This window comes from Schistocerca gregaria, chromosome 4 (assembly GCF_023897955.1).
Source record: "Schistocerca gregaria isolate iqSchGreg1 chromosome 4, iqSchGreg1.2, whole genome shotgun sequence".
Taxonomy (NCBI): Eukaryota; Metazoa; Arthropoda; class Insecta; order Orthoptera; family Acrididae; genus Schistocerca; species Schistocerca gregaria.
Genome location: NC_064923.1, coordinates 698,004,683 through 698,030,536, shown reverse-complemented (window position 1 = coordinate 698,030,536; position 25,854 = coordinate 698,004,683). Strand labels below are relative to the sequence as shown.

Here is a 25,854-nt window from a genome sequence, read left to right as displayed (position 1 = left end):
CTCGGAATTTGGGGTTTAATACTGTGCTAAAATTCTGTAGTGTAAAAAGGCACTGTTGTTGTTGTCGTGGTCTTCAGTCCTGAGACTGGTTTGATGCAGCTCTCCACGCTACTCTGTCCTGTGCAAGCTTCTTGATCTCCCAGTACGTACTGCAACCTACATCCTTCTGAATGTGCTTAGTGTATTCATCTCTTGGTCTCCCTCTACGATTTTTACTCTCCATGCTGCCCTCCAATACTAAATTGGTGATCCCTCGATGCCTCAGAACATGTCCTACCAACCGATCCCTCCTTCTAGTCAAGTTGTGCCACAAGCTCCTCTTCTCCCCAATTCTATTCAATACCTCCTCATTAGTTATGTGATCTACCCATCTAATCTTCAGCTTTCTTCTGTAGCACCACATTTCGAAAGTTTCTATTCTCTTCTTGTCTACACTATTTATCGTCCATATTTCACTTCCATACATGGCTACACTCCATACAAATACTTACAGAAACGACTTCCTGACATTTAAATCTATACAAGACGTTAACAAATTTCTCTTTTCAGAAACGCTTCCCTTCCCATTGCCAGTCTACATTTTATATCCTCTCTACTTCGACCATCATCAGTTACTTTGCTCCCCAAATAGCAAAACTCCTTTACTCCTTTAAATGTCTCATTTCCTAATCTAATTCCCTCAGCATCACCCGACTTAATTCAATTACATTCCATTATCATCGTTTTGCTTTTGTTGATGTTCATCTTATACCCTCCTTTCAAGACACTGTCCATTCCATTCAACTGCTCTTCCAAGTCGTTTGCTGTCTCTGACAGAATTACAATGTCATCGGCGAACCTCAAAGTTTTTGTTTCTTTTCCATGGATTTTAATACCCACACCGAATTTATCTTTTGTTTCCTTTACTACTTGCTCAATATACAGAAGAAGGCACTATGGTGGTCTAAATTAGCAACATGCTTAGGCATCCCTCTTCGTTGCAGTACTGCTTCGCGTCATACACCAGCGCTACCTCCTACCTTCTACTTTCAGTCACCGACTTTCTGCAAGGAATCACTGTAATCTGAAACGTTCCTTTTCCGTGCTTAGGAGCTTCCGTGGCGTTGCGCAAAATGATACCCGCTTCCATAGCCAAAATGGATGTACTTCATGTGCAGCACACGAGAGAAATTACACCAGGTACTGCCCCACGGATTTAACTGGAAACCTTATTGGTGGACCCGCTTTTATTCACAATTCTGCTAGACTAACAAACCAATCAAAATAAAGCTTGCCAGCCTCTCTTCGACCCGCGAGATGGGGTAAACTCTTAACTAGTCTAAAGTTAGTATTTATGTCCTGTAGCACTCCAGCTATTATCACAAAGATTCCAAAATCCGGTCACTGGACTCGAATATGTACACCATTAACAGGTCATACACTGCCTCCAGTTGACCGCTAGCAGACCTCACCGGTAACCACAACAGGAAGTCAACAGGCAAAAAGTCACAACTACCAAAAGTGCACTGAAATGAAATAGAAATATTTTGGCATGAATTAACACTAAGAAGGTCAACTTTTTTATCCAACACCACCTACAGTTAGCTCATGGCTCCACAGTCCTCTCTCAGGTATCTCTATTTGTCGAACGAGTCCGTACCATTACCCTGCAACACTTGCTGAGGAAAACATTAATGTGCCTAAACCACACCCTCTCCTGGGAGCGCAGTTCGGTTTCCCTCACAAGGAACCCATTGAATTCGAGGTCACAAGTTCGATCTTTAGTATGGCTTATTTGAAAATGTTTTGTTAACAGTTATGAATGTAAAAATATTAGGTGCTAATGACTCACCATGTGCATCAGGAGGGCGACAGAAAATGAGTGCCTGGTGGGTTCCAGAGATCAACCTTCTACTAGATGTATGTATTACACTTCACGAAATGGACATCGTCGACATCGAAGAAATATTCAAAGCAAGTCAGTAACATGCACCATGCAACACTGAATGAAAAACGGCGCGCCACAGCGATAACAAAGTTTCACACCACTGCGATCGGAAATGAAATACTTGGGTGCTACAAACAGTGCGGGACGTGCAGCTAGGTATCCACTCTTAAAGAAATGCGTATAGCATCATATAGGTGTAACGGGGTGATGAGAACTAATGGAAAGTGATGGTGTGCAACCGAATGCGAAATTGCTGTCGTGGAGCTCATCATGAAACTGACTACCCTTTAAGGCGTGGAAGCAGGTAGTGCTGTAATACGTTATATTGGCACAGAAAAAAACAAACGTTCGAGGCTGAATTTGTATGGTGGTTACAGTTGGTATGAAGTGCAACATCGCACAATTTTCAGGAGGGATAGTTTGCTCTGAAGGAGTTTGACATTTATACGCAAACCAGGAATCAAGCAAAACCAAGTTATTTTGACCAGCTACTGGGCAAAAGCAGTGCTCACACCATAGTTTCAGTTCTCTTACGCCAATTTCCCACTCGTGCTTACCGTGGCGTAAATATTCCCTGCTGCCCTCGCAAGGTCACTCACACAAGAAAGAATCGTAGGAGGTACAGCACCTCCAACTTCTCACAGAACAATAAATAAATATCCAGTCGATTTACCATCCAGATTAACAGTCGGAATAATTGTGTACGAATGCGTTAAGACACTAATGTTAGCTGTTCTTGATGCACCTCTAATCTTCAGGGTTCCTTTCATATAGATTTCCTCTTCAAATCCCGACTGATTGAACTTCAAAACAAATTCCTTATTGAACGACGGAATAAATGTTTATCTTATCTACAAATTTGAGGGCCAATTTCACAGTTTGCTGTGCATGTTTAAGTTGAAGCTTCGTTTGAAATTTCGTTATCTTACGTCTTTCAGTCCTGCAGCACTGTCTAAAGTTATGACCCATCCACTGCTTCCCTTGAAATCACTGTAACCTATTTCGCGCGCAATTTCATGTGCGTAAGGTAATAGGTCACAATCATGCAAAACCTGTAATTTGTATTGAGAATTCTTGAAACGCGCAAACATCAGTTTTTGCAATAAGTGCGACTTGTCCTCCCTTGAATATACCTGGTTTTTCTTTTTCACTACACAGTCATATTGCTGCGTACTTACTCGAAATCTTTTAATATTTTTTTTATTATTTTTATGCTGGGAATGACCTTCCACGTGCGTCATTACGTTTAGTACCTGCTCCTACGACAACGATTGTGTTTCACTACGTTTCACTGAATACGGGATTTGTGGCTAGTTGTCGAAAAAGGATGGCGAATTACCTGACTGGCAAACTGTTTCGATATCACTTTCGCTTGTTAATAGCGTATTGTCATCACTGTACGCCTCGTTTACACTGAGGTGCCAAAGCAACTGGTATAGGCATGAGTACTCAAATACAGAGATATGTAAACAGACAGAAAACGGCGCTGCGGTCGGGAACGCCCATATAAGACAGCAAGTGCCTGGCGCAGTTGTTAGATCGGTTACTGCTACAATGGCAGGTTATCAACATTTAAGTGAGTGGGAACGTGTTGTTATTGTCGCTACACGAGCGATGAGACACAGAATCTCCGAAGTAGCGATAAAGTGAGGATTTTCCCGAACTACCATTTCAAGAGTGTACCGTGAATATCAGGAATCTGGTAAAACATCAAATATCCAACATCGCTGCTGCCGGAAAAAGATCCTGCAAGAACGGGACCAACGACGACTGACACTCTGTGACCAAAATGGTACTGAAACAGAGGATGACAGACTAAAGGCCGAAATACTAAATGTCTTTTTTCCAAAGCTGTTTCACAGAGGAAGACTGCACTGTAGTTCCTTCTCTAGATTGTCGCACAGATGACAAAACGCTAGATATCGAAATAGACGACAGAGGGATAGAGAAACAATTAAAATCGCTCAAAAGAGGAAAGGCCGCTGGACCTGATGGAATACCAGTTCGATTTTACACAGAGTACGCGAAGGAACTTGCCCCCCTTCTTGCAGCGGTGTACCGTAGGTCTCTAGAAGAGCGTAGCGATCCAAAGGATTGGTAAAGGGCACAGATCATCCACATTTTCAAGAAAGGACGTCGAACAGATGTGCAGAACTATAGACCTATATCTCTAACGTCGATCAGTTGTAGAATTTTAGAACACGTATTATGTTCGAGTATAATGACTTTTCTGGAGACTAGAAATCTACTCTGTAGGAATCAGCATGGGTTTCAAAAAAGACGGTCGTGTGAAACCCAGCTCGCGCTATTCGTCCACGAGACTCAGAGGGCCATAGACATGGGTTCCCAGGTAGATGCCGTGTTTCTTGACTTCCGCAAGGCGTTCGATACAGTTCCCCACAGTCGTATAATGAACAAAGTAAGAGCATATGGACTATCAGACCATTTGTGTGATTGGATTGAAAAGTTCCTAGATAACAGAACGCAGCATGTCATTCTTAATGGAGAGAAGTCTTCCGAAGTAAGAGTGATTTCAGGTGTGCCGCAGGGGAGTGTCATAGGACCGTTGCTATTCACAATATACATAAATGACCTTGTGGATGACATCGGAAGTTCACTGAGGCTTTTTGCAGGTGATGCTGTGGTGTATCGAGAGGTTGTAACAACTGAAAATTGTACTGAAATGCAGGAGGATCTGCAACGAATTGACGCTTGGTGCAGGGAATGGCAATTGAATCTCAATGTACACAAGTGTAATGTGCTGCGAATACATAGAAAGATAGATCCCTTATCATTAAGCTACAAAATAGCAGGTCAGCAACTGGAAGCAGTTAATTCCATAAATTATCTGGGAGTAGGGCATAGGAGTGATTTAAAATGGAATGATCATATAAAGTTGATCGTCGGTAAAGCAGATGCCAAACTGAGATTCATTGGAAGAATCCTAAGGAAACGCAATCCGGAAACAAAGGAAGTAGGTTACAGTACGCTTGTTCGCCCACTGCTTGAATACTGCTTAGCAGTGTGGGACCCGCACCAGATGGGGTTGATAGAAGAGATAGAGAAGATCCAACGGAGAGCAGCGTGCTTCGTTACAGGATCATTTAGTAATCGCGAAAGCGTTACGGCGATGATAGATAAACTCCAGTGGAAGACTCTGCAGGATAGGCGCTTAGTAGCTCGGTACGGGCTTTTGTTAAAGTTTCTAAAACATACCTTCACCGAAGAGTCAAGCAGTATATTGCTCCCTCCAACGTATATCTCGCGAAGAGACCATGAGGATAAAATCAGAGAGATTAGAGCCCACACAGAAGCATACCAACAATCCTTCTTTCCACGAACAATACGAACCTGGAATAGAAGGGAGAACCGATAGAGGTACTCAAGGTACCCTCCGCCACACACCATCAGGTGGCTTGCGGAGTATGGATGTAGATGTAGATGTAGATGTAGAACAGAATCGTTTAACGTGACGGAAGTACAACCCTTCCGCGAACTACTGCAGGTTTCAATGGTGGGCCATCAACAAATGTCAACGCACGAACCATCCAACGAAGCATCATCGATGTGAGCTTTCGGAGCCGAAGTCCACTCGTGTACCCTTGGTGACTGCAGAGCACAAAGCTTTACGCCAAGCCTGGGCTCTTCAACACCGACACTGGACTGTTAACTGGAAATATGTTGCCTGGTCGAATAAGTCTCGTTTCAAATTTTATCTAGCGGATGGACGTGTACGGGTATGGAGACAACCTCATGAATCCATTGTGTAGTTGGAGTGATTTGTGACCGCTGATACGTCTCTGACAGGTGACACGCACGTAAGCATCCTGTGTGGTCACCTGCGTCTGTTCGTGTCAATTGTGCATTTTGATGGACTTGGGCAATTCTAGCAGGACAATGCGACATCCCACATGTCCGTAATTGCTACAGACTGGCTACAGGAAAGCTCTTCTGAGTTTAAACACTTCCGATGGCCACTAAGCTTCCCAGACGTGAACAGTATTGAGCATATCTGGGATTCCTTGCAACGTGCTATATCTCCATCCCCTCGTAGTCTTATGGATTTATGGACATCCCCGCAGGATTCATGGTGTCAGTTTCCTCGAGCACTACTTCAGACGTTAGTCGAGTCCATGCCACGTCGTGTTGCGGCACTTGTGCGCGCCCACGGAGACCCTTCACGACATTAGGCTGGAGTACCAGTTTCTTTGGCCCTTCAGTGTACATTGTCCGCACAGTCTACTGTATACGACACCACACTTTCCACCGACTCATCTTGCAAAACGCTATTATTTGATCTGCCACTTCTTTCTCACTCTGTGAAATCCCTTTTGTTCCTTTCTGACGAAATGTGAGCTTCTGCAACTATTGTTGTGCATATAATGCATGTTTCCTTTGTTTGTCGTTTCTATTGCTCTGCTTTGTATCAACATCACTAGCACTGTAGCACTGTTGTGAGTTACTCGTCGAATAAGCAGTTCAATTACGGTCTGTAGTCTCATGCTGTGCTCGCCATTGGATACCGCCAGTCCCATTCCCTATTACCATTAGCACCTTGTATTGTGGTTGTGTGGAAGACAACATACGGGGCGTCGAATACCGTAAACATTATTGGCCTTTTGCGACCTTGTATTCAAGGGTTTCCTTATCAGTCTTCCATATTATACTAAGTATGAAATACGAGTCTGATAATAAAAAATGACGACTCCCATAAGTCAAGCAAAACGTATTATTCTTATGCCCCAGAAAATAATTTGGGAACGCTATCTGACTCGTAAAGTTTAGTATAAATAGTCACACATATACATGCACTTTCATAATGCGGCTACTTAGGAAAATGGGCTTGCATAGTTAGTGACTGAATACTATGAATAACTCTTTAAACAGTGATCAGAAACTGAACAAGTGCCAGCCATCTGCTTGTAGCGTCCAGTTGTGCAGTGGAGGTGTCTAATTGTTCACTTGAACGAAACATCGTAAACTTGACCTTATATTTTAAGAGAAAAAAGGCATTTAGCAAGACATCAGCTCCAGAAATCGATACCGCCCAAAAATGGTGTGGCACATCTCTGACAGTGCGCAGTCATGGCCTTCTGAAAGTACAGCTTTTAAACTTTCACGTGCACTGTTTGTTTGTCACTCGCTGCGCCCTACTACAACCCCTTAATGCCTGAGCGCGAAGTATTGTACAGTGAAGTAGGTGAAGTGAGTAAGAGGTTTGTGAAGTACCCTCTAACACAAAAAAACCGACGCAGCACTTAGAAATTATCGGAATCGGGTGAAAATCGGTAGAGTGATGTAAATGAACAGAAAAATAAATGATTACAATTTCAGGAAAATTAGACGATTTATTCAAGAGAAAGAGCTTCACAAATTGAGCAAGTCAGTAACCCGTTGGTCCACCTCTGTACCTTATACAAGCAGTTATCTGACCTGGCACTGATTGATGGAGTTCATGGATATCCTCCTGAGGGACATCGTGCCAAATTCTGTGCAATTGTAGCGTTGTATCATCAAGCTCCCGAGCTTGTTGCAGGGCCCTCCCCATAATACTCCAACCGTTCTCAGTTGGGGAAAGATCTGGCGACCTTGCTGGTCAAGATAGGGTTTGGCTAGCACGAAGACAAGCAGTAGAAACTCTCGCCGTGTGCGGGCGATCATTATCTTGCTGAAGTGTAAGCCCAGGGTGGCTTGCCTCGAGGGGCAACCAGACGAGGCGTAGGATATCGTCGACGTACCGCTGTGCTGTAAGGGTACAGCGGATGACATCCAAAGGTGTCCTGCTATGAAAATAAATGACAATTCAGCCTCACTGACTGGAGTAGAATTGCCTTCTGTGATGAGTCCCGCTTCGAATTGAGCCCCAATTACCAGCAAAGACGTGTGTGTAAACGCTCCGGACAACGGTTGGATACCAAGCTGACTGTCGCCGTGAGAGATGGCCTTGGGTGTCATTTCATTCATAGCACGACCCCTTTGGTTATCATCGCTGCACCTTAACAGCACAGCGGTACGTCGACGAAAATCTAAGCCCCGTTCCGTTGCCCGTCATGGCAAGCCATCCTGGGGTTACATTTCAGCAACATTATACCCGCCCGCACATAGCAAGATTTTCTACCGCTTTTTTCGTGTATGCCAAATCCCACCATGGCCAGCAAGGTGGCCGGATCTCTCCCCAAATGATAAGTTTGGAGCATTATGGGCAGGGCCTTCCAAACAGCTCGGAATTTTGACGATATAAAGCGCCAGTTGTACAGAACTTCGCCCGATAGCCGACAAGAGGACATTCCTAATACTACATCGATCAGTTTCAAGCCGAATAACTGCTTGCTTAAGGGCTAAAGGTGCACCAACGAGTGAATCACTTGCTCAGTTTGTGTAGGTCTGTGTCTTAAGTAAAACATCCAATTATTCCTTCATTGTGCATCGTATCTTGACACTTGTAATGTGCTCTACTCATTGTGTCAAAGTGCGTGGTTTCTTACCTTTAGATGGTGCCAGAGATTTCTTTGCTTTGAAGACTTTTATGTTGCTACTCACAAATGCAGTTCACATAAATGAAACGAATGAGTGTGTCTTAATGAAGGATCGTAACACTGTCGCTATTGTCCATTAATTTCCTTTGGAGTTCAAAGCAGGCACTGTTAAAGTGAAACACATTTGCAGATGATGCTCCTTTCTTCAACTGATTGGCATTAACTTCACTTTATAATAATTCTTAAGTTGCTTCGGTTCATTCACTTTGATTCTGAGGAATATGTAAAGCTGCAGAATGTCAGTGCTGGTCTACTGTTATAATAATATAGATGTAAGGGTTTTATTTTGCGTGCTCATGTTACTTACTATTTGTTGCGTAAAATGACATGTGTTCGCAAGCAACATTACAAAATACATTGGGCAGATATGTCCACCATTCCCCTCCTCTTCCCTAGGGTTCAAGAACCCGCGAATAGGAGGGCTCTGTTTGCCCCTCTACTGTGCATCCTTTCGCGCTCAGACATTAGGCGGCTGATGTGGGGCAGAACTAGTGTCAAACGAAGGGTGTCCACGTAAAATTTAGAAGCTGTACTTTCACAACGTCATAACTGCGTACTATCAGAATTACGGCCGAATTTCGCGAGGGATCGATTGCTATGGCTGGTATCTTGATATCTTCCATGTGTGCTTGTTTTCTCCTTAACATATGAGGTGAAGTTGGTGATGTTTCCTTGTTAGAGTACAAAAGACCTTAAAGCTTCAGAGCGAAAACATAATTTGAGAATGTTATCTTTATGTTACATGACAGTAGCGCACAAGATTTCTGCACATAATATCTGATAAACAGCGATTGGTGCAACAGTATCTATCAGCCTACTTTATCAGCAACTGTAGCTGATAGCATGCAAAGAAGAACTAGTTATTACTAATGTCTCACCACTGCATCTCAATAGGCGTTTATCGACTTATCAGAATGCTCATGCGTCGTGAGGCAAACCTGCAAAATACGAGGGATATTCGGGAAATAAATTCCGATCGGTCACGAAACGGAAACGACTCTGAAATTCCTATGACGCTCTGCACATGTGTGTTAGGCAGTGTCTCTAGTACGCCTGTCGATCGCGTCACGTTACTCTTTTCAGTTCTGCGCGCACAGTGAACACTAAAGATTCTTAAATAAATAGTGTCTCCCGCCAAGTGCGTGGGCCTGGTGCGAAATTTTTACTGAAGCTATGCAGCCCACATAACATATCTGTCATGTATTTCCTTCTTCAAGACAATTCTCACCCGCATTCTGCAGGGGCAATGAAGACGCTCCTGCAGGGTTTTCGATGGGAAGTGTCTGATCACCCACAATATAGCCCGCATTTGGCTCCCCCTGAGTTTCTTGTTTGTTCACAAGAACTGCTAGCTATGAAGACAACAATTTGGCACAGCTGTAGACCGGCGTGGAAAGTTTGCAGAAACACTGGCGACCGCCTTCTATGATGAGGAATACTGGAAAGTTGGCACAACGCTGCAACAGATATCTAAATCGGGGCGGCGACTATGTAGATAAGTAGCTAGAAGTTTCAACTAACTGTTGCAAACAAAACATTTTTGATTTTCACAGTGGTTTCTATTTCCCGGCCGATCGGAACTTACTTTCCGAATACCCCTTGTGACAGCAAAAGGAATTCAATTGCTACACCTTTATTTCACAATCGGTAAAATTATACGTAGTGAATATTTACGTTTAAAACTAACAAACGAACAAAATGCAGACGAAGGTTTAAACTGTCTGAGTTATACACTATGTGATCAAAAGCATCCGGACACCTGGCTGAAAATGACTTACAATTTAGTGGCGCCCTCCATCGGTAATGCTGAAATTCAATGTGGTGTTGGCCCACCCTTAGCCCTTAGCCTTGATGACAGGTTCCACTTTCGCAGGCATACATACGTTCAGTCAGGTGCTGGAAGGTTTCTTGGGCAATGGCAGCCCGTTTTTCACGGAGTGCTGCACTGAGGAGAGGTATCGATGTCGGTCGGTGAGGCCTTGCACCAACTCGGCGTTCCAAAACATCCCAAAGGTGTTCTATAGGACTCAGGTCAGGAGTCTGTGCAGGCCAGTCCATTACAGGGATGTTATTGTTGTCTAACCACTCCGCCATAGGGCGAGCATTATGAACAGGTGCTCGATCGTGTTGAAAGATGCAGTCGTCATCATGGGATCGGTCTGTACGCTTTTGTGCTGTATGTGTCTCTTCTAGTTTCTACTTCACTATCCCATCGGAAACAGTGGACCTAGGGGTGTTTAGGAGCGTGGAAATCTCGTGTACAGACGCAAGAAGGTGCTTAAAACATCAATGTAGGCCTGTGCTGTGATAGTGCCGCGTAAAACAACAAGGGGTGCAAGCCCCCTCCATGAAAAACTTGACCACCCATAACACCACCGCCTCCGAATTTTACCGTTTGCACTATACACGCTGGCAGATGAAGTTCACCGGGCATTTGCCATACACACACCCTGCCATCGGATCGCCACATTACGTACCGTGATTCGTCGTTCCCCACAAAGTTTTCCCACAGTTCAATCGTCCAATGTTTACGCTCCTTACACCAAGCGAGGCAGCGTTTGGCATTTACGGGCGTGATGTGTGGTTTATGAGCAGCCGCTCGACCATGAAATCCAAGCTTTCTCATCTCCCGCCTAACTGTACTTGCAGTGAATCCTGATACAGTTTGGAATTCCTGTGTGATAGGCTGGATAGATGTCTGCGTATTACACATTACCGCCCTCTTCAACTATCGACGGTCTCTGTAGGTCAACTGATGGGATCGGTCTGTACGCTTTTGTGCTGTATGTGTCTCTTCAAGTTTCCACTTCACTATCCCATCGGAAACAGTGGACCTAGGGGTGTTTAGGAGTGTGGAAATCTCGTGTACAGACGTATGACACAAGTGACACCCAATAACCTGACCACGTTAGAACTCCGAGAGCGCCCCATTCTGCTCTCTCACGATGTCTAATGACTCCTGTGGTCGCTGACATTGAGCACCTGGCAGTAGGTGGCAGCACAATGCACCTAATATGAAAAACGTATGTTTTTCGGGAGTGTACAGATACTTTTGATCACATAGTGCACATAATACAAACATGATTTGCCCGCAAGGTACTGGAAAAGAGGGTATAAAAGAGGTGTGACATCGAGAGATCGCAACTGTATCAACTTTAAATGACGTGGCAGAGATAATTGCTTTACCCTTCATGCAAGGAGATGTGCAACTCAGACATCTACAGTAACTAATACGTGCACTTGGCAAGATAACGAGCGAGACATGGTAACACAAGATTCACTTTAATAATAATCCACTCCCGAATTGCGAAAGAAATGAAATAACTAGAAAAATGATCATGATAACGGTTTTAAGTAAAGTCTAACGTTATTGTGACATTCCTAAAATTCGCATCAAGCCAGACTCAGTTAAATAAGCGAGATGGCGCCGTAGCGGTTATTTGTTGACCTGTTCTGTTACGTCCCAGAAAATTATCTGCGCCATAATATTAGTAGCCAGACAGAGCTTTAGGCTTGTTTCCAGCTTATTAAACAAGAGGAAACGCTGGTGTGATTTCCCTTCCCTTTTGAGACTTTCAAAATGTTCGCGTAACTTTGTGAGGGTGTTTAACTTTCCCAGCGGATATTCTCCTCTGCAGCGGATTCAGTATCAAATCTCCCGTGTCGTACAGCTGTGTGTACTGAACAGAATGAAAGGGATTGTACTCTGTGGCTTTAATAATCAAGTACGATTTACACTGTAGTTTGAATGACGCTCTACAGCCATCATGCCTGATTATAGGTTCTATAGCACAATTGAGATGTTATACGTATAACCACTGTTTGTAAATAATGTGTTTGATCTTCTATATTATCATAAGGATTGCATAGTTCTTTAGGAATGCTCACACTTGTTCGTGAACTTCCAATGAATCTCAGTCTGGCATCTGCCTTACCGACGATTAATTTTATATGATCATTCCATTTTAAATCAGTCCTAATGCCTACTCCCAGATAATTTATGGAATTCATTGCTTCCAGTTGCTGACCTACTATATTGTAGCTGAATGATAAAGGATCTTTCTTTCTATGTATTCACATCACATTACACTTGTCTACATTGAGATTCAATTGCCATTCGTCATGCGTCATGCGTCAATTCGTTGCAGATCCTCCTGCATTTCAGTACAATTTTCCATTGTTACAACCTCTTGATACACTACAGCATCATCCGCAAATAGCCTCAGTGAACATCCGATGTTATCGACAAGGTCATTTATATATATTGTGAACAGCAACGGTCCTACGACACTACCCTGCGACACACCTGAAATCACTCTTACTTCGGAAGACTTCTCTCCATTGAGAATGACATGCTGCGTTCTGTTATCTAGGAACTCTTCAGTTCAATCACACAATTGGTCTGATAGTCCATATGCTCTTACTCTGTTCATTAAACGACTGTGGGTAACTGTATCGAACGCCTTGCGGAAGTCAAGAAACACGGCATCTACCTGGGAACCCGTGTCTGTGGCACTCTGAGTCTCGCGGACGAATAGCGCGAGCTGGATTTCACACGATCGTCTTTTTCGAAACCCATACTGATTTCCTACAGAGTAGATTTCTAGTCTCCAGAAAAGTCATTATACTCGAATTCTACAACTGATCTACGTTAGAGATATAGCATAAAGGTCTATAGTTCTGCGCATCTGTTCGACGTCCCTTCTTGAAAATGGGTATGACCCGTCGCCTTTTCCAATCTTTTGGAACGCTACGCTCTTCTAGAGAACTACGGTACACCGCTGCAAGAAGAGGGCAAGTTTCTTCGCGTACTCTGTGTAAAATCGAACTGATATCCCATCAGGTCCAGCGGCCTTTACTATTTTGAGCGATTTTAATTGTTTTTCTATTCCTCTGACATCTATTTCGCCATTTACCATTTTGTCATCTGTGCGGCAATCTAGAGAAGGAACTACAGTGCAGTCTTCCTCTGTGAAACAGCTTTGGTAAAAGGCATTTAGTATTTCGGCCTTTTGTCTGTCATCCTCTGTTTCAGTACCATTTTGGTCACAGTGTGTCTGGACATTTTGTTTTGTTCCACCTACCGCTTTGACATAAGACCAAAATTTCTTAGGATTTTCTGCCAAGTCAGTACATAGAACTTTACTTTCGAATTCACTGAACGCCTCTCGCATAGCCCTCCTCACACTACATTTCGCTTCGCTTAATTTTTGTTTGTCTGCGAGGCTTTGGCTATGTTTATGTTTGCTGTGAAGTTCCCTCTGGTTCCGTAGCAGTTTTCTAACTCTGTTGTTGTACCACGGTGGCTCTTTTCCATCTCTTACGATCTTGCTTGGCACATACTCATCTAAAGCATATGGTACGATGGTTTTGAACTTTGTCCACTGATCTTCAACACTATCTGTACTTGAGACAAAACTTTTGTGTTGAGCCATCATGTACTCTGAAATCTTCTTTTTGTCACTTTTGCTAAACAGAAAAATCTTCCTACCTTTTTTTTAATATTTATATTTACGGCTGAAATCATCGATGCAGTAACCGCTTTATGATATTTACGGCTGAAATCATCGATGCAGTAACCGCTTTATGATTGCTGATCTCCTGTTCTGCGTTAACTGTTTAAAATAGTTCGGGTCTGTTTGTTACCAGAAGGTCTAATATGTTATCGGCACTAGTCGGTTCTCTGTTTAACTGCTCAAGGCAGTTTTCAAATAATGCACTTAAAAAAAATTCACTGGATTCTTTGTCTTTGCCACCCGTTACAAACGTTTGAGTCTCCCAGGCTATATCTGGTAAATTAAAATCTCCACCCAAAACTAGAACATGGTCGGGAAATCTACTCGAAATATTTTCCAAATTTTCCTCCAGGTGCTCTTCCACAACATCTGCCGAGCCAGGGGGACTATAGAGACATCCAGTTACCATGTTTGAGCCTGCTTTAACCGTGACCTTCATTTCACATTTCGGATCTCTGTCAATTTCCTTCGACACTATTGCACTTTTTATCGCTATAAACACGCCTCCCCATTCACTGTCCAGCCTGTTTCTGCGGTATACATTCCAATGTAAGTTTAGAATTTCATTACTGTTTACATCTGGTTTCAGCCAACTTTCTGTCCCTAGTACTATGTGGGCATTGTGATCATTTATTAATGAGAGGAGCTCTGTGACCTTTCTATAGACGCTCCTGCAGTTTATTATTAGCACATTAATATTGTTATTCCTTGTTGCATTTTGCCTACTCCTGCCTTGCCGCGTCTCAGGAGGCGTGTTGTTGGGCCTAGGGAGGGAATTCTCTAACCTAAAAACACACATGCTGTGCCGTGGGTAGAAGTCGGGCTAAAGGTGTGCGTGCCCTTAGTCTCATTGCTAGTAACTGGTTCGTAACAGTTCGTGCTGACACGTCTGTGCTCACAAGCCCTCTTACATGTGTTCTGGTAGCTGTAAGATCTGCCACTGCTACCCTTACAATACGGCGATCCTGGCGGGCGGACATCCAGGATCTGGTCTGGGTGTGTGAGAATGATCACGTGACCACTGATACCAGGATCGTTGCACAACTGGTGCAGCACGTCCACATTGTATGGCAAATCTCAGAAAGGACCATCTCGACAATTGGAAGGCCGCAATTTGACCCCTTTCGAACTCGCGCAGTTGGTTGTAGGAAGCACAAGTGCGTCTCAATGGCATGATCGCGTGATTGCTTCACACATTTGCGCCACATTGAGCCTTCTTGCTGTAAGCATTCCCTGTTAAAGGGTAGACATAGATGGCGTTCTGAGAGCTATGCTATCTGTTGGCGGACAACGTTGAAACCATTATAAGTACATTTATTATCCCCCATGTGGCAAATACTATCATCAGACCAAAATCGATGTTGTCTTTTCAGGTATACGATCACACACAGAACAAAGTACGTAATTTAGGGACAGGTGACGTCCAGGACTTAACTCTCTTAGGTAAATAGCGATATGGCGAGAGGAAGTGCAACCGGCTACAAAGTTAAATATAAATAAATAATAATAAATAACAAATAAAACTGCCGAATCTTGAATACAAGAGAACCCGTACTACACTGTCTGCTACTGCTATACCATAACCTCACAGCTGGAGGCAGTTCGTATAGTCAAATTATTTTTATTCAAGTAATTATGGTATAAAGCAACAGAGCAGTGTTAGCCTCTGAGAAGAATTTTGTTGTTGACCGTGTTGTACCTAACGGAGGTGGCTTATCGGAAGTGAAATTCAGAATTACGTAAATATTTAAACAGTAAAAAACTATATTCTACCTATCTATACTGTTCAAAGAATAAGGAAAACGGTCGCCAGCCTAGTTAGGCGTGAGAATGATTAACATTCTTGTTCAAAAAAACAGTTATTAGTAAATTTAACGGACAAACACAACCTATACTTTGCTACACGCGAGTGCAAAGAACTCTGACACCTGCATATCTTAACGTTAAGGTTGGAACTAACTGCTAGAGCAGCTCAAACTGTTTGCATAAATATAACAGATAAACAATACACACTATTACTTTCAGGGCTTATTCAAACTGAATAATCTTTATACCACTACTGTTAATATTCATTGTAGAATCACAAATTCGACGTAGGTTCAGTATTACCTTTAAAACATTTTTCTAGCTGACATAAAATTGTAAGTATAGTTCAATGCTAAATTATGAACTGGTCACAGGTTAAGTCTCCCTCAGCTAAATACTTTTCTATTTAGAGTGAAAGTTAAATGGAATTCACTAATAGGTACTTCTCACTGTCTTTTGAATAAAGAAATTATTGTTTTCACAAACAGTGGTCTTTTATTAAACGTTATTTATCATGAGCATAAAGGATAACCTGTGGATCGTATTAATATGCGCTTTCAACACACAAAAGAAACAAGTGCTTAGTAAGCATGAGTATATAACATTCCACAATTGCAATTTTCAACTTTTACTACAGTGAGACACTAAATTGACCTATTTGTAAGATACTGACTCACCTTTTGCGAATTACAACAGGCAGCAATGTGATCATTTACTAAGCAAAACTTTATAAGCCTCAGTTTTAAGGACTTTTAATTTTGAAGTTGGCAACAACGTATTAATAAGCAGTTTTAATAGGAAAATTGTTTTCAGCAAGCATCATTTGCTTTAACTCAATCTCTTGCCATTTTAACGTTCTTTTTACTATGTTCAAGAGGCATTAATTAGTTAAAACAGTGTCCAGCAACAACCTCTTTGACTCCATAGTTACTCTTTGACTGTCCACAGAGCAGAATAAGGTCAGTGAAGAAAATCCAAAAGTCCCTGGGCCTTGAACCATGGGATATGGAAACTATGATGGACTTTCCGACGCCGGGCCTGGAGCTGCTGACGTACTCGGCGTTCATGATGTCGATGGCCGCCCGCGGCTACATACTGTGGCTCCTCAACATCGCCGCCGCGCTTTGGGTGGGTTTCCAGGCACTCGGTGGAGGTTGCCATGCCGACGATCAGGTGCGTCCCACTCTACTCTTACTACTTGTTCACTGTAAGAAGACTCTGCGCCTGGTGGCTGATGACAGCAGCAGAATCGATGGCCGCTGTCAGTACCGTTAGCTTTTCCGGCTCAGCCGAACTAGTCGGGCTTAGCTAGCAGGCACCACAGTGTTCAGTGTGACTATGTAATCATGAATGAAAGCAGACGTAACATGTGGAGATAAAATCACAGAAATGTTTCATATAATTGTGTTGGAAATGGTTTACATTTTTGATGTGTTCATCGAAGACACTCGCTGCATGTAGTACTGAAAGGTAACGTTAGCAGTGACAGGAAACAAGATATTATCTGTACTACGTCATACAATTCCATCCGACTGTTAGAACAGCTACTGCAGTCAGCCACCAAGCCGAGAAGCTTCTTACAGTGAAGATTCATACTCTTTCTTTTCTTAAGACTTTCAAATAACATTATTTTTTACTAATTATGTTCTGTAGTTTCGACTAAGAGCAAACTGTGAGACATCAATGATGCACATTTCCTTGAGCTTGATTTAAGTTGAGAAGTGTTACACAAGGTATATCTGAAACGATTGGCAAATGGTGTCTACATCTACATCCATACTCTGCAAGCCACCTGACGGTGTGTGGCGGAGGGTACTTTGAGTACCTCTATCGGTTCTCCTATTCCAGTCTCGTATTGTTCGTGGAAAGAAGGATTGTCGGTATGCCTCTGTGTGGGCTCTAATCTCTCTGATTTTATCCTCATGGTCTCTTCGCGAAATATACGTGGGAGGGAGCAATATACTGCTTGACTCCTCGGTAAAAGTATGTTCTCGAAACTTCAACAAAAGCCCGTACCGAGCTACTGAGCGTCTCTCCCGCAGAGTCTTCCATTGGAGTTTATCTAGCATCTCCGTAACGCTTTCGCGATTACTAAATGATCCTGTAACGAAGCGCGCTGCTCTCCGTTGGAACTTCTCTATCTCCTCTATCAACCTCACCTGGTACGGATCCCACACTGGTGAGCAATATTCAAGCAGTGGGCGGACAAGTGTACTGTAACCTACTTCCTTTGTTTTAGGATTGCATTTCCTTAGGATTCTTCCAATGAATCTCAATCTGGCATCTGCTTTACCTACGATCAACTTTATATGATCATTCCATTTTAAATCACTCCTAATGACTACTCCCAGATAATTTATGGATTTAACTGCCTCCAGTTGCTGATCTGCTATATTGCAGCTAAATGATAAAGGATCTTTCTTTCTCTGTTTTCGCACCACGTAACACTTTTCTACTCTGAGATTCAATTGCCATTCCCTGCACCATGCGTCAATTCGTTGCAGATCCTCGTGCATTTCAGTACAATTTTCCATTGTAACAACCTCTCGATAACCTCTTCAGTCCCGAGCACATATTAAAAGTATAAATGAGCTATTATTGTGTTAATTGCTTTTTGTTAGCTCTAGTTAACAATGAATGACCCTCAAAAATGTTTTGAAAACATAGTGATTTTTTTTACAGATGGTATCACATGTGATTCCTCAGGACTTAAGCAGGACAATTACGCACACAGCTTTACAGCTTATTGTTGCTTTATTACGACAAAAAAGAAAAAAAAACAGTCATACGATACATATACTTTATATTTTCTGTCGATTTCCCAATCCATAATACTGAAACAAAATTATCGTACGAAAAATTTTAGACGTATTTCTATCTTTGCTGATATTACCGAATGTAGTAGTATTAAGTTAACTTTACTTGTCCTAATTTAATTTTATTTTTTGTGGAGTGTGTGAAGCAATTTCTGTCAATAGTGAAGCAAAGGAACACTTTGCACTGCTCGCATTGTATAAAGGTATGGCCTCAGCAGCCTTCTGTGCGGTGTTTTGAACTGTTCTTCTAAACATGGCAGTCAAGCCTAATAAACAAGGTCAAAAATAAAAATAGTTGGCGTTGATTCAAATGGCCCTAAGCGCTATAGGACTTAACATCTGAGTTCATCAGCCACCTAGAATCAGAACTACTTAAACCTAACTAACCTAAGGACATCACACACATCCATGCCCGATGCAGGATTCGAACCTGCCACGGTAGCAGCAGCGTGGTTCCGGACTGAAGCATCTAGAACCGCTCGGCCACAGCGACCGGCAGTTGGCGTTGAGTCTCCGGGGTGTAATACAGGATATTTCACAATGTTTTGACAATTTCAAATCTGAATAAGACACAAACTAATCACGGAACAAAGCTGAACAATTTACAAACGGTAAGGCATTTATTCAAGTTTGCTTAGGAGTACTACATCGGGCAGATGACGACCATTAGCGACTACACTGTACTCGAGGGGTTTCAACGCAGATTTTGAGCACATCTTTCGTAACTACTGGAGAAATTCTGGAAATTTCATAGTGGATTCGGTCTTTTAAGTGGGTAGGACGTCGAACGGGCCGACTTGGAGCAGAAGAGTCACCACAGGACATTTCAATTTTCACTGTCTATACTTTTACAAACAAATTCGTAAAACTTTGTCAGCATGACCAGGAAGAATTCAGGATTCACATTCATAGCAGTGGAAGTTCAAAAACATAGCAAAATGATTGTTTTTTACATGTGTAATTTCATCATTTTTTATCTACTATGACAAGCTGCATTTGCAGCTACATGTACACTTTTCTTCATAGGTAAGAGAGAGTCTTCGATGAATTTTGTACAGAATACAAACCATAGTTCCAGATGTATGACACTCTAGAATTTTTCAAATATATTAAAAACTGTGGCAAAAATTGAGCTAATTAACTATGAAATTTGAATTTTTTTTCTAAACATGAAGTTTAAAATGTAGCAGCTCATTCATTTTTTCATAATTTAAATTAATTCCAGAGTTTCATACTCCTGTATGTATGGTTAGTATGCAGTGCAAAATTCATAGAAGAATTTCTCTTACTTATGAAGAAAAATGTACTTATAGCAAAAAATTCAGCCAGTAGTAAGTGAAAAAATGATGAAATTTCACATGTAAAAGAAACTATTTTGTTATGTTTTTGAACTTCCACTGCTATGAATGTAAATCCCGAACCCTTTCTGGTTCTGCTCACAAAGTGTTGTGAATTTATTTGTAAAAGTATTGACAGTGCCGATGGATTTCGGAGGGTCTGATGACTTTCGATACGATGCTCTGGCAATTGCACGGAAGTTTCTTACCCAAATTCATATTGTTCCACGAGCAGAAACTAGATATCGAGGCTGAATCTTGAAATGCTCCCGAAAGGCACGTTGCACTCGCGTGATAGATTCGCCATAGCAAAAATGGCACTCCACCATGGACGCACAATGTTGCGTCGACCACTACGACATGATTACTGACTGACCTGTATATGAGATGAAGCCTGATACTCTGCACTATTAAAAGTTGGCACAACTGTCGTTATATCTTGTTTTTAGCGCTCATTATTCAAGCTCGAAATCGTCCAGACATTATGGAAATGGAAATGCCATGTGGGTAGGGCCTCCCGTGGGGTAGACCGTGCGCCTGGTACAAGTCTTCCCAGCTGACGCCACTGCGGCGACTTGCGTGTCCACGGGGATGAAATGATGATGGTAAGGACAACACAACACCAAGTCCCTGAGCGGAGAAAATCTCTGACCCAGCCGTGAATCGAACCCGGGACGTTAGGACTGACATTCCATTGCGCTGACCACTCAGCTATCAGGGAGCGACGGCCAAACATTATGAAACTACCTGTATATGAAATCCAAAAGTTTTAAATTTATTTAACCGTTATAACATTAATTGTTGGTTTGTTATTAACTGAGGAATGTTAACACAGCTTGAATAAGTTATTAAAGCTGGTGGAAACATCCGTAATTGGAAAAGGATACGTCTTTACCTTCACTTCGACGTGATATGCTGTGCAGCTGTAGAACCCGAAGTTGCAGGATAAATGCTGACACGTCGTGGTGCACGGCAGAGTGATGAACAAGAGCGCTGCGCAAGTGTGATGTGTATCGTGCATGATATCCCAAGCCAGAAAAGGTACAGCTCCGTGCGCACCCGAGAAAAAAATAAAATCTGGAGGTATCATAATACCTCAAGACTGAAGACGATTAAGTAAAAAAGGTGCAAAGTGGAAATTACGGTGCTATCCGACGCCTTTGACCAGTGAAGCTGTGCACACGCTTCAGTGGAAACATAATGGTGATTATGAGTATATCAACATCCATATTTTGAAACCAAAATAAAAAAGACCCCATTTATCATGAAAATTTACTGCATCCGAGTAAAAAATATTTCGGTTATGACTAGGAACCTCAGTCAAAGATGAACAGAAAATCAGAGAGAAAGCGGAGTATCTAAAGAAAAAAGCACTGCAGCTGTAAAAGATAACACAACCTCAAAACGAACTTAAGGAAAACGTAATCATCGTAAAAAAAATAGAAGCATGTACAGCAGAATGCACTTCGACTATGTACACTATGTGATCAAAACTGTCTGGACACCTGGCTGAAAATGACTTACAAGTTCGTGGCGCCCTCCATCGGTAATGCTGGAATTCAATATGGTGTTGGTCCACCGTTAGCCTTGATGATAGCTTCCACTCTCGCAGGCATACGTTCAATCGGGTGCTGGCAGTTTTCTTGGAGATGGCAGTCCGTTTTTCACGGAGTGCTGCACTGAGGAGAGGTATCGATGCCGGTCGGTGAGGACTGGCACGAAATCGGCGTTCCAAAACATCCCAAAGGTATTCTATAGGATTCGGATCAGGAGTCTGTGCAGGCCAGTCCATTACAGGGATGTTATTGATATCCAACCACACCACTATAGGTCGTGCATTATGAACAGTTGCTCGATCGTGTTGAAAGATGCAATCGCCATCCCCGAATTGCTCTTTAACAGTGGGAAGCAAGAAGGTGATTAAAACATCAATGTAGGCCGCTGCTGTGATGGTGCCACGCAAAACAACAAGGGGTACAAGCCCCCTCCATGAAAAACACGACCACACCATAATATCACCGTTGGCACTATACACGATGGTAGATGACCTTCACCGGGCATTCGCCATACACACACCCTGCCATCGGAACGCCACATTGTGTACTGTGATTCGTGACTCTACACAACGTTTTTCCACTGTTCAATCGTCCAATGTTTACGCTTCTTCCCCCAAGCGAGGCGTCATTTGGAATTTGCTGACTTGATGTGTGACTTATGAGCAGCCGCACGACCGTGAAATCCGTTTTCTCACCTCCCGCCTAACCGTCATTGTACTTGCAGTGAATCCTGATGCAGTTTGGAATTCCTGTGTGATCGTCTGGATAGATGTCTGCCTATTGCACATTACGCCCCTCTTCAACTGTCGGCGGTCTCTGTCAGTCAACTGACGAGGTCAGCCTGTACGCTTTTGTGCTGTACGTGTCCCTTCACGTTTCCACTTCACTTTCACATCACGAACCGTGGATCTAAGGATGTTTAGGAATGTGTAAAGCTCGCGTACAGACGTATGACACAAGTGACACACAATTACCTGACCACGTTCGAAGTCCGTGAGTTCCGCTGAGCGCCCATTCTGGTCTCTCACGATCTTTAATGACTACTGAGGCCGCTGATACGGAGTACCTGGCAGTAGGTGGTAACACAATGCGCCTAAAATGAAAAACGTATGTTTTCTGTGGGTGTCCAGATACTTTTGATCACGTAGTATAACTCAAGTGTAGACTGCGGTATGCAGTTGCGATTATACAGGGTGTGAATGATAATTGCCTACAGAGTACTACAGTGGTGTAGATGAAGTAGAGACGAAAAATTTGATACTTAATAATGTGTGTAGTCTGGAAAATACCTCAAATTCGCCTACAAAAACCACCTAACCTACAGCGCAGTTCGATGCAGCAGTGTTATCTATGCTGGCCAGTGAGTTCATTTTCTCGTCACTGATGTTGGCCAGTAACGTTCCAAAAGATATGAAACGACTTGCTATAGCGCAGCTAAAAGGAAATTACGAATGTTTAACTTCGTACTCCACTGAATAGTATTTTCGCAATGGTTCTTCCACTACGGTGAAATTAATTTAGTCCTCACTAGCTGAGAAACCCAGCGTTGCATCGGATTTTCTTTTTTATATATCTTTCCCCAAGATTTCGTATGTGTGGTGTTTATTTTTGACTTACAAAGCTTCTTTGTATACAATGTTTAAAGCAGTATCACTGAGGACACAAGCTAAGAGTTGTTTGCGTCACTAACACAGAAGAGATCCGTGCAGAACTAGCCATGTGAAAAGCAATTGACGGTAAGGCTCATGCCTGCAACACGCAGCGTCTGGTCCTGGGTCTTGTTTACGGTCATGGCTTAAAATAAGCTCACCGGAAAGTACGCACTTCTAAAGTGAAATCACAAATTATTAACAATTGGTGGGATTCGGGCGCAAAAACTCGCTCGCTTGCGCGCTTCCCCACTAAAAGCTTCGTTTCTATGATGTTACGTTGGGTATAAGTGAGTTTTATGTATCGCTGGGTGAAGGGTTCTGAGGAACTAGATAATGAATGAGACTCTTGATCAGAGATGTGTTGCACCTCACTTTCGGAACAAATTTCCAGAGAGCGAGCTAAACTCTGATGTTCTCGAACTGCAGCAAGTTCTCGCCTTACGATCTTCATTGGATTCTTGAGATTGCAAAGGCCTCAGTCTTTTAGCTGTTCTAGTGTATTCAGAAACACTCGATCATTTTAAAGGCATTTTTATTCGTAACCAAAACGAAATCAAAATGTGATAAGTGGGCACCCAAAGCGTAAGGCAAACTCCATAAGTTCGTTTTTCCAAGGAAAGAATATTTAAAAAAAACATTTAGAAAGAAGTAAAGCAATGTAGTTAGGTATTTAATACACAAACCGAAATCAGTAAATGTCCTAGTCAAGTAAATTCGCTGCTCGTTTGTGTTCGTTAAGATAAGATTAAGGTGCTTAATTATATCACTGACGTAAACTTCCGAAAATACATCTGTCTCTTAGTTTAAAAAGATTAAATTGGTTATCTGGTGTACTATGAAACGAACGGCGCCAGCTATTGCTTCTCGGGTGCTTATGCCGTGATGACTAAATATTCGAACTACTACACTGAGCAGACAATATTAGATTAAATTAAGATATTTCTTTTTTCGTATTCCGATTTTAATTAAATTAAGCTATATATTTTTGTCCCAAGCTACGTCGAAGTTACCTGTGACAGACCCATGAAAATTCGTCTAATCGTTTTGGAGACTAGTGCAGCGACGTGCAGGTAGCAGCGATGTTTTTACATTTTTATTATTGGTACAGATTACAATGTTTTTGGTGATGTCAGTTACATTATCAGTTCCTGCCTTTCTATTACAACATCTCATAACATTAAATCTGCCTAATATATTGCGCTTTGAATGCACATGTTTTAACTTCTTCGAAATCCAGTTGGCTCCTCTCTGTCGGAAGTGAGCAACATGATTTAAATAGCTTAATATACATTAGCATACAATGCATTCTGTGTGTGCTCTGAGTTGAGCAGTTGAGAAGCAACCCACACTCAGCAGACCATACAATTACGATACTCGATGACAAAGACGTATTGGAGCAATTTATTCACGTTAGTATTATTATTTTTGTTGCAGGATGAAAGAAAATCACTGAAGCACCACTTCCTTACCTCACTGTACAGTGAACGGAGGGACAAACCTGACGGGTAAGTACCGGTACTAAACGGTATTCTGTATTACACGGATGATAAGGGAACCATCATTTGGGGCATTTAATTTCTAGTTCTGAATTTGTAGAAGTGTGATTGTGTGCTTTAGTGGATTCGTGTCAAACTACACTGAAGCGTCAAAGAACTGGTACAGGCATGCATATTCAAATACACAGATATGTAAACAGTCAGAATACGGCGCTGCGGTCGGCAACGCTTGTATAAGTGTCTGGGGCAGTTGTTAGACCGGTTACTGCTGCTACAATGTCAGGTTATCATCCCGTACGACCATTTAATGAGTGTACTTTTTAAAACGTAATAAGAAACAATAAAAGCAGGCGATAAAACAGTGACTTAAATTGTAAAACGGCGGAAAATTGTGGAAAGTTCAAACATAAAACAAAGGGTTGGCAATGCCAATGAAATACACAGGAAGCAGACAGGTAACATAGTAGACAGACAATTAAAAAAACATGGCGACAGTCTGGTTTCTGTTCGCAAGTGATATAAAAATCACACCCAGCGACAGTATGATGTCCGTTCGCAACACTTCGGAAATGACACACAACACTGAACACTCACTGTAAACACTGCACTAAAATGTGTGCACAAAGATGACACACCATAGCCAAAGGCATTTGGGGGGGACTTGGACAGATGAGGGGGGAGGAGAGGAAAAACGAAAGGGGGGAACCGAAGGAGGTAGAGGACACATAAGGGGAAGGGGGGCGGGCAGACGCGAGAGGGAATGGGAAAAGGCAAAGGAGGGAAATGCAAAAGGACGTGAGGGAGAGAAGGGGGTAGAGAGAGGGTAGGTGGGGAAAAGAAGAGGATGGAAGGGGGGGAGAGGGAGCCCAGAAAAGGACGGAGGAAATGAGGGGGGATGAGGATCAGAGTTGATATAAGGGATAAATGGAGGGAGAGAGGACATACTACGGGGGGAGGGGGGGGGAGTTGGTGGTAGCCACCTTGGGAAAGGAGATGAAGGGTGTAGAGATGGAGGGTAGGGGGGTCACAACAGTGAAGGTGTGGCAGGGGGCAGGGATGGGAGAGGAGAGGGGCAACCAAGGGGTGAAGGGGATCAAAGCGGCGGGAGGTGTGGAGTATGCAGAGTATGCAGATATGTTCCAGGAATAGGAGCAGATGGAGGAAAGGAATGAGGTCATAGAGGATCCACGTGGGGGACGGGAGGCATATACG

General features: G+C 42.7%; 1 protein-coding gene across 1 annotated transcript in view; it reads left to right on the top strand.

The window, feature by feature from the left end:
- LOC126267485 (uncharacterized) overlaps nt 1-25,854 on the top strand; it is a 140,940-nt gene that overhangs the window by 107,690 nt on the left and 7,396 nt on the right. The window contains exons 5-6 of the mRNA XM_049972769.1: nt 16,734-16,958; nt 24,581-24,651. Coding sequence (XP_049828726.1) covers nt 16,734-16,958; nt 24,581-24,651 — 296 coding nt within the window. The remainder of the gene's footprint in view (nt 1-16,733; nt 16,959-24,580; nt 24,652-25,854) is intronic.